Source organism: Danio rerio, chromosome 19 (genome assembly GCF_052040795.2).
Source record: "Danio rerio strain M-AB ecotype USA chromosome 19, GRCz13ab, whole genome shotgun sequence".
Classification (NCBI taxonomy): domain Eukaryota; kingdom Metazoa; phylum Chordata; class Actinopteri; order Cypriniformes; family Danionidae; genus Danio; species Danio rerio.
Window position 1 is genome coordinate 1,010,001 of NC_141039.2, and position 10,770 is coordinate 1,020,770.

At 34.0% G+C, this 10,770-nt stretch overlaps 2 protein-coding genes across 9 annotated transcripts in view; one reads left to right on the forward strand and one right to left on the reverse strand.

The window, feature by feature from the left end:
- The window catches only part of tmem79a (transmembrane protein 79a), a 6,654-nt gene extending 6,342 nt beyond the window's left edge, over positions 1-312 (forward strand). For all 8 annotated transcript variants that reach the window (XM_087295083.2, XM_087295079.2, XM_087295081.2 and 5 more), the window contains one exon: positions 1-312. This exon is cut by the window's left edge and continues 1,100 nt beyond it. The gene's annotated coding sequence lies outside the window, so the exon portion shown is untranslated.
- Positions 313-1,363: 1,051 nt separating this feature from the next.
- Positions 1,364-9,649, reverse strand: glmp (glycosylated lysosomal membrane protein). The gene is given in 6 exon segments (NM_001004580.1): positions 1,364-1,915; positions 3,813-4,078; positions 4,430-4,648; positions 5,028-5,222; positions 6,873-7,145; positions 9,466-9,649. Coding segments are annotated over 6 exon segments (1,224 nt in total). The 5' UTR covers positions 9,565-9,649; the 3' UTR covers positions 1,364-1,743.
- Between the last annotated feature and the right edge of the window lie 1,121 nt (positions 9,650-10,770).

Below are 10,770 nucleotides of genomic sequence, written 5' to 3' on the forward strand. Positions count from 1 at the left end.
CTGTATTTTCTTGTTTAGTTTTACAGTATTCTGACGTTGAATGTTTCAGACATGCAATTATCATCAATATTACACCGTTATATGGTACATATTATATTAATATTTTATATCATCATGTCTGTATACAGTATATATATATAAAACTTCTGAATGTGTTTCTGAATAGAGGCTTCATGTTTGATTTGCATATTATAAATATGTTAATATTTAAAGTATATGCATGTATTTATGTGTATTTATAAACACAGTAGATGATTATATTATGTAAACACAAACCCTGAATTTGAATATTTACTTTTAATATTTACTTTTTGAAGCCGTAAGTAAGCATGTTTGTTTACATTAAATAAATAAGCAGTAAAAGCTACATAAAACAATACAAAATAGATATAAATATAAAAATAATACAATAATACTACATAATAACAATTTTGATCATCAAGTTCCAGAGGAAATACTTATTTACTTTTTTAAGTTTTATGTACTAAAACACCAAATAAATTATATTTAATATTTGAACAATCTTAATTATGTTTTGCATTATTTCATATCAACATTTTCATCCCAAATTATTCTTAAATTTTTGACAATGATGAGCTCATTACTGCTTTATTTTAGGTTGCTATCATGCAAAACTTAATTTTATAATAATTCTATATTTACTTAGATGAACTTCTAGATAATATCTGTATTTTCTTGTTTAGTTTTACAGTATTCTGATGTTGAATGTTTCAGACATGCAATAATCATCAATATTATACAGTTCTATGGTACATATTAATATTTAATATCATAATGTCTGTGTATATATAACGTCTGAATGTGTTTCTGAATAAATGTTTGATTTTCATAATATTAAAATGCTCATATTTTAAAGTATATGCATGTGTTTGGTGTATTTACATACACGGTGGATGATTATATTATGTAAACACAAACCCTGAACTTGAATATTTACTTATATTTAAACTGAAGCCATAATTAAGCGTGTTTGTTTACATTAAATAAATGAGCATTAGTGTTTAGTGTTTGATTCACATTCATTCATTCATTTTCCTTCAGCTTAGTCTCTTTATTCATCAGTGGTTGCCAAGGCGGAATGAACCGCCAACTATTCTAGCATATGTTTTACACAGCGAATTCCCTTTCAGCTGCAACCTAGTTCCGGGAAACACCCATACACTCTCATTTACACACACACTCGTACACACCACTAAGCCACCGTGTCGCCTCGTTTGATTTACAGTGAACACAGAATCAATCAGAGAGTTCGTTCATTTATATAGAGGGAAAACGTTACAGCAGCGTGTCAGAAATCCATATTTACATGTCTATAAGTGCTGGAGACGATAACAAACACACATTTTAGAGTGGTTTTCTTTATAAACAGGGTGCAAATGAAATGTTTACAAAATAAATCCCTGAGAAGTGCACTTGGTCATTAAATTAGCAAAACATTTGCATTCATTTCAATATCAAAGAGGAAATCAAGTTTAAAGGATTTAAAATTGGCCTGATATCTGATTTGCATGTCTGAGAAATGATGTAAAAACAAAACAATATTAATTTGCATATTCATCCTGTGATCCAATAGCCAATCAGTATAAAAATTCATTATGTAACGATCAAAAAGGCATCAGTAACGTGTGTGTGTGTTCGTTTTAATTGTCCAATCAGGAGTCAGCAGCCTCATCGCTGATTGGCAGTGTGTACGTGGGGGGGCAGGGCTTGTACCATGTGGCCTCAGTTGATTGGCTCGTATGCTGTTGACTGGGACGTCCTCTTGCGGACACAAACAAAGACTCCGCCCAGTATGATGAACACCAGCGGAGTGACCAGACCAACCGTGATGATGATGATGATTAATGGGGAGAACGAGTCTGATGGAGGATCACCCAAACCCATTAAAACCGTCCTGCGGAGAAGAGAAAACCCTTCATATTTAGTATCTCTTCATTTCAGGTGTGTCTGGTCAATGTTTAGAGTCTCTGGAAGTCAATTGTTAGTTTGAGGCTTTCAATTTTTTGTGTTTTTCAATTCAACCAATCATGTTACTTTGGGGCGGGGCTATCTGACCAATGAGAGACGAGAGAGTTCAGGAATGGTAAACATTCAGTATTAAAGCAGTTGTGTTTAAACCTGAATAAAACTGCTAAAATAGCTGTAGATTAATATAAAAATAATATTAATATAAATAATGATAATATGGAATATATTGTTAATTTAATATATGAGCTACATACAGGATGATAAGAAAACATTAGTAGACATTTTAAAAATACAGTACAAATCATTTTCAAAGCATAAATGAAAAAAATCTAAGCAATAATGTTTATTATTATTAACATTATTTTTATAACAAAAATATATATAAATGTTTTTAAAATACCCAGTTGCAAATATAACAGTAATATATATGCAATTACTTTTTCAATCAAATATTATTTAAAAATATTTTTTTAAATCTTACTTTTGAGACAAAATGTATGTGTGTGTGTGTGTGTGTGTGTGTGTGTGTGTGTGTGTGTGTCTTGATTTAACCAATCATGTTATTTTAGAGTCGGAACCGTAAACAGTCAGCACTCAGTATTAAAGAGGTATTTTAACTTGAATATCAACAGATAAAAACAGTACTTAAAGTTAATTCATGAATACATTAATAGTTATTTAGAATATAAAGTACATTTAATTTTTAAAGCATGATAGGAAAAAATATTTATTATTTTTTTATTTTGTATTATATTGTGTGTTTTATAATTATTTTAATTATTTTTTAAAATCTTTTTGTAACATTAAACCAAATAAAAAGTGTTTTAAAATACCCCATTACAAATATAGCAGTAATATATATGCAATTAATTTTTACTTTCATAATTTAAATATAATTACACTTTAAATATTGCTAAAAATATTAATATTATTGTCTTATATGTGTATTAAAATGTATAAAATAATGTGATTAATAATATAACAGATTTTATTATTCACATTACTATATACACATATAAAATATATGTATTTTTTATTCCCAAGTGTGAGATGAAAGTAAATAATAAACCAAAATGTAATGATTATTTAACAATTATGTAACAACACAGTAATGTGGCCAGAAAAATTGTCTAAAAAATTCTAGAATTGATTTTTTAAATTCCATACGTCCAAAATAATTACTAAATCAGCTTATATTTTCTAATTTAAACAATTTTAGGCATTAAATAAGGCAGAAATAATTCCAGTTTACCACATTTATCCCTCAAAACATTGTTTTAAGTCTCTTAAATTAAATTATTAAAGTATTTAACCTTAAATAATTCTCTTTGCCAATTATTTCCCAGATGCTGTTGAACAGATTCAGGAAATTTTCACAATATTCCCTCTAATATTTGTTCTACTGGAGAAATTTGTTTTATTTAGGCTAGAATAAAAGCAGTTCTTAATTGTTTTAAAGCCATTTTAAGGTCAATATTATTCACCCCTTCAGCAATATTAGTGTTGGATTGTCTCCAGAACAAACCACTGTTATACAATGACTTGCCTAATTACCCTAACTTTACCCTAATTACCCTAGTGAAGCCTTTACATGTCACTTTCAGCTGTATAGAAGTGTCTTGAAGAATATCTAGTCTAATATTATTTACTGTCATCATGGCAAAGAGAAAATAAATCAGTTATTAGAGATGAGCTATTAACACTATTATGATTGGAGATGTGCTGGGAAAATCTCTCCGTTAAACAGAAAATGAGAGTAAAATAATTCAGGAGGGCGCTCTCACTAAATAACTCCGACTTAAACTGTAAGATGAATCTCTCACCAGCTGATGTATTTGGTGGCGTCGTAGAACACGGGGTCTTCAGCGAGGCCGAAGCTGATGTTGAGGCCGTAGATCCGAGTGTTGTGTGTGAAATAAGCCTGAATCACAGCAGATGGAGGTGTGCCGTTCACAAACACCAGCTCTGAGTGTCTGCAGGCGGTGGCGTCCTCGAACACGGGACGAGCTTTCCGGTACGCCACCGGCTTCCACTGACTGAAACCCCACACACTGCTGGAGTTTACAGGAGACGACACCCACTCCGACACCTGCACACACAAACACACAAACACACACACACACACACACACACACACACACACACACACACACACACACACACAGGGAAAGAGAGATCAGGCTTTCTTAAATATAGCATAAAGTACATCCAGGAGGTTGTTATCACAGATTATTTCATGGCTGTCTGGAATACTTGTTCCTGATTGGTCAGTCTCAAGATTTCAAGGTATGTTATTCCCAGATAACAACATCTGAATAACACACACACTCATCCGTGAACTGAGAAACAGCATCAGTGAATGTGTTCATCCATATCCTTACATCCACATTCATATATATAACTGTTCATGTTACGTTGTGCTTTTTGACCATGCGATTACCTTAAATATGGAGGGTGTGTACTCGTCATCTATGGAGCTGCGCATGTCCACTCGGCTCTGGAACCCAGCGTCTCCAACAGACTGAAACTCCAGAATGAATCTAGAGTTATTTCCTCGCGGCGTCACTCCGTTTATCCACACGCGGAGCTGCGAGGAGTTGGCGTTATGAAGAAGACTCGGCCAGGCTTCATCACGACCCTGAGACTCAAACACCGACACCTGAAACACACACACACACACACACACACTTTTATATCCACCTATTAGAGCTGCACAATATTGGAAGAATCTGATATTGCCATATTTTACTGCGATAAATATTGTGATATGGTTCGCCAGATGCTTGGAATAGCTCTATCTGATTGGTGTCTGGTGAGTCGTACAGTGTTTAGGCATAGAAATTGAATAATCACAATGCAAATTACTTAGGGTTGTCTCGTTTCTAGTATTCATAGTCAAAATAATAAGTCAAAACTGTGATTTAAAAAAAAACTAAAGTGGCGATATATATATACAAGCTATAAAATATGAATAAAATACCTGTGCATGTGTGTACATGTCCACAGAGTGTGGTGTTTGCGGCTGCAGTTCCTCTCACCTGCAGACAGAGGGAGCCGTTGCTGAAGCTCTGGGTTTTCTCTCCTCCGCACAGCACCACCGTGTGCTCCGACTGGTTAAGGGTGGTGTTCAGCTCAGACCAGACGAAGTTCTGCAGCTCGTATGGAGGATAAAAGCTGGACTCTGCTGCTTTCTGTGGGTCTGCGGTGTTATTGACATCATCATATTCCCACAGCTGAAAGAGACACCACAGGGTTCAGTGTTCATATTTTATACTCATCAGTGTTTTAAAAACTCAATAGCAAAGATAGATTATACTTATGAGACAGACCACACTATCTGACTATTAATGATCGCAGTATTTATTTATGCATTATTCCTTTATACCAAAGGTCTCAAACTGGATTCCTGGAGGGCCACAGCTCGGCACCGTTTTTGCTCCAATCCTAATCAAACACTCAGCTGATCAACTAATCAAGGGCTGTTTCTCAATATGCATTCTTCAGGTGTCCTCGCGTAATGTCATCATCAACTGACAAAGTTCAGTTCCAAAACTCAAGGCCGCAAGAACAGAGGACGTGTGAAAGTTCCCGAATGGGTTCTTGATATCGAGGACACACCGATGCAAACTTGAGCACAAAACTCACTCGAAGAGTCCCAGAAGTCATTGTGGATGAATAAATTGTGGATGACTATATATATATATATATATATATATGTTAAAACTTATTATAGTATTATAGTTATTATTATTATTTTATTATAGTTATATTAAAGGTATTATTAGACATCAAATCCTAAAAAAAATTTTTTTTCCCGTTTACACAATGATTGTTTTTGGTCTTAAAATTAACAGAATAAAGGTAGTCAGTCTGTCTTGAATCCAATTTCCAATCTGTGTTTTTTTTGTCTTATCCTGAATCACTCCAGTGAGCCAATAATACATGTTTATATAAGGGCAGGGGTGTCCAAACTTGGACCTTGGAGCAGATTTTTGCTCCAACTTGCCTCAACTCACTTGCAAGGATGTTTCTAGAAAGCCTAGTAAGTAAGAACTTGATTAGCTAGCCCAGGTGTGTCTGATTGGGGTCTGAAACTAAACATTGCAGGACACCTGCCCAACAGGATCAAGTTTGGACGCCCCTGTATTAGGGACTAGTGTACATTTTTACACTTGCTCACTGACTTACTCAACACTAGTGCACTGCAGTACTGTAGCACACGTTTATATTAGTGACTATTGTACATATTTAGGTCATGTCCACACATACACGGGTATTTTTATAAACAGTTTTCCCCGCTTTTATAAAAAAAAAAACTCTGTCCAAATGTAAACGCTTAAACGCACTGTGATGCATCTTCAGCACACTCCGAACCAACAGGGGGCGATTATGACACTTAATAATGGGTTCGCACCAAACAGGGAATTACGTTTTTTCACAAATAAATTGCATAGAAATCAATGCATAAGCGAGAACTGCTATTGGGATTACAGTACTGTGGCTGAACTATGCAAATTATGGGATGCATTTGCAGCAAATGTGCAGAATTTTGCCTCATTTGCATCTTCCATGTTTGGTGTGAACCCAGCTGTGTCAACCAATCAGAAAGGAGAAAACTGCACAAGTTGACATCATGAGGAGAAAACTCCAGCTGTTTCATCACCATTACTACACACTCTACCCAGAGTTATGGGCAATCTTCACCCTGGCTGGAGTTTTCAGAAAGCATCAGTTTCGGTCACCTTTCGTTTTCATGAGGACAAACTGTGTAAAAAAAAAAGTGTGAGTTTGAAAATACCCGTGTTCATGTGAACACTAGTGCGCTGTCATACTATAACACATGTTTACATTAGTGACTAGTGTATATTTTCACACTCACTCACCCGTGTGAACACCAGTGCGCTGCTGTACGTGATGCTGCTCTCCGGCTCCACCCTCAGGCTGCCTGCTGAACTGCTGTTGATGAACTCCGGCCAGTCCACCGTGACTGCAGAGCGAGTGCTGTTACTGTGCACCAGCAGCAGCGCTGGCGCTCCAGCATTACACAACACAAAGTGAAGCGTGTCGTTGTCCCCCAGACCCCGCAGGTGAACCAGACCCACCCCAGGAGGAAGAGAAAGAGGAGGCGCAAGACCAGGATTCAGCTCCACAGACACCTAGAGAAAACCACATATTACACTGACTGAATTATAGAAACTACAGTCAGGATCAGCTCTAAATACACCTGAAAAACACCCCATATTACACTGATGACTCTTTAAAAACATCACATATTACACTGATGACTGAATTATAGCCACTACAGAGAGTCAGGATCATTTCTGAGTGTGTGTGCTGTTACCATTATCATTGTTAAGTTATCATCAAGCTGAGAGAATGGCTAGGCAATATGATAAATATCTCATATCCTGATATAGTCTGATTTCTGTAAATTGAATCAATAATTTATAGATATATATATGTAAACATGTAAAGGTCTATTTTTTTAACATGGTACAAAGTATATACTCATAAATATACTTATTCATATGTGATCACTATATTCAGAACTTAAAAATGTTTGATAAACATTTTAATAAAAAAAACATTTATGTAAAAACCAACATAAACATTAAAAATATCACTAAATAAAATGCAAAAATGTAAACATTGTAATTCCTTTTAAGATGGCAGCTTTCTCATGATGCTCTCTGCATCTCCATATTGGTGTGTGTATATAATATAAATGTAATATAAATTATGAAAAAGTATTGTGTATATAGCGTAAACAATGTATTTTGCAACAACACAAAATAAACGATTGAGCATAAAATTAAACTGTCCTCATAAAATAAAAATATATACACATTCAAATTGAATGGCCATTAAACAGTGTATTATATTTAATATACTTTATAAATAAATGTATTAAATATTAACTGTCTGCTCTGACCCTCCTGAGCGTTGAATATAACAGTATACAGGGGTAAAATTGTAGACTATATGCATTCAATCTCTGAGCAACAAAAAAAAAAAAAACGTTGCAAATAAAGTTAAATACCATTTGAGAAGTGCTTGTAAGTTAACATTGCATTGTAAATGTGGCCATTTTAGTTAAATATTTGCAATCCAGAACTAAATTTACATTGCAAAGATGGCACAGTAGTGATACTGACAGGCTTCCTTTTTGAAATACATTATTTTGAACATGTTTTCTGTTTTTGTATACACAGAGAGCATATATAAAGTGAAAAGGTGAATGAATGAATGAATGGTAAATAAATATATAAATATAAGAGAGTAGATAATAAATATGTATATTTTAACTAAATAAAGTGAAATAAAATTGACAGGCTCTCTTCATATGTAAAAAAATAAATGCATAACAATAATCAGTTGAAAGATATTATTTAACTTAACATAATAATGTGTCTTCCAGAGTTTTTTTTCTATAAAACCATAGTTCTGTGTCATATTCTTCCTCTTTTCTTGATTTTAATTTCTTCGAGAGTTTTGTCTGGTCCTCTAATACGAAGATGTTTCATTCTATCATTTATGGAAATAAACACAATAAAGCTTGCTGACTTTATAACACGCACTCTTTTACCTGTTCTCCATTCTGTCTACCTCACATGTTTTTGTTGCTTTTAGTATTTTTATCATCTTCATTTGTGAGTCTTAAGTCTGATACATGTACATATAACAGCAATATAATATCTTTAATATATTTATTATACTAATTCTGACTGTATAGATTGTATATATTGACTGTATATATTAATTTCAGCTATTATCACATATATGTGATCTGTGTTTGTGGGTCTGTGGCATAAAAAAATAGTACAAGCCTCAGCTTTAAACAGCTTAGAGTCCCATGTAAACACTTATTCATTTTCTTTTCAGCTTATTCCCCTTATTAATCCATGGTCGCCACAGCGGAATGAACCGCCAACTTATCCAGCACGTTTTTACGCAGAGGATGCCCTTCCAGCCGCAACCCATCTCTGGGAAACAACCACACACTCACACTCATACACTACGGACAATTTAGCCTACCCAATTCACCTGTACCGCATGTCTTTGGACTGTGGGGGAAACCGGAGCACCCGGAGGAAACCCACGCGAACGCAGAGAGAACATGCAAACTCCACACGGAAACGCCGCATGTAAACACTGTGGTATATAATTATTAATATAGATATTATGGTATTATCTTTCCTGTAGGTGTTTTTGTAAGACTTGAGCCTCAGTATATTGAAAGATTGTACATTTATTATCATTTATAATACTGACAGTAGATATACAACATCTAATAAGCCACTGGATTACAAACAAAACAAAACAATTACCCGTCGAAGGTGTTTTGTAGTTGTCTACAGCTTTTTAAATGTTATTTAGTGCAGTTCGGGTGTAAAGTCTGTTTCGCTGATGTGTATTATTATCATTATTTGATGTATTATGGTTGATATTGTGTTTATTATGGTTTATAAGGCTCACCTTCCGTCGAAAAGCGTCTCCTCTTCCCAGAAATCCCCGCGCAGCTCCAAACACAAGCAGCAACACCGAGCAGATTAAACTCACTTTAAACATAGACATCTTTTAAACTCTGGACACAAAAGCGGAATGAACGAAAGTCATTTCTGCTGTTGTGTTGTAGTTTCACACTCATCCGTCATGTGATCTGAAGTCGACAGCACTGCGCATGCGCTTTTTTTTTTACTTTAAAGGCGAACTCTGTTACGGTAGTTCCTTTCATTCTTCACCACACTTTAAACCCTCAAATATAACATGCTCAATTGTTTCTTTTACAACACTTGTCTAGTTTCGTTTTGATTTTATACAAATCTCTTCACTTCAAATTTATATTCCATACTCCTTAAAAGATGAAGATTGGGCAGATCCCACCTGGGGCTTTTTGTCTGTCTCCACCTGGGGCAGTGTTTGCATTTTCCAGTGTGTCGAGGTGGGATCCAGAAAACACAGAAACTAAAGGTTACTGACTACGTTTGTGAAGAAACAAGATAAATAAACGGTAAATAAATAAACAAAGTATTAATAAAGATGTAGATATTATATTCAGTTATAATTATATTTCATTATTATTTAGTCATATTATCAAATTTTTTACCACACTTTTGTGCATTTATAATTTCAGAAATAAATTAGGGGATTTTTATATGCAGGATATAATACTTTATTTATTTATATGCTATGGATTCAATGATATGAGGATACTGCTGTCATTTTTGCAATAAAAAAAACTCCTAAAATAAAATAAAATCTGTGAAAAGAATACTACAAATTTCACAATTTAGTATTGGTTATTACCTTTTATTAAGTCAAAAAGTATGTATTTATTTTAAATAATAGATAACATGTTATTAAAATGAATGAATTTTGTTTAATTTATTACATTATTTAATATATAAATTCATAAATAAGATGTAATAATAATAAACTACTTCAAATATATTTAAGCTTACCTTTTATTATTAAATTTAATAACATCTTAAATCCTAAAATGTTTACTTTTTAAATTTCTTAAAACCTTTTGCAGCCCCAAGTAAAAAAGAAAATATGACACTGTAATTCGTAATTCTTAGCTTTTATAATCCAATACCTTCCCCCTTTGAACACACAGATCCCTCATAAAACATTTAACTGATTGTTTACATGTTGACTAAAGTCACTTGCACTAAATTGAAAACCGTGCAACACTCCCATCATGCGGTAACCACGCGTCACTGCAGCCGCCTCTTCCGGAAGTATCGTTGCTGTCGGTTTGAAAATATAAATATTGTC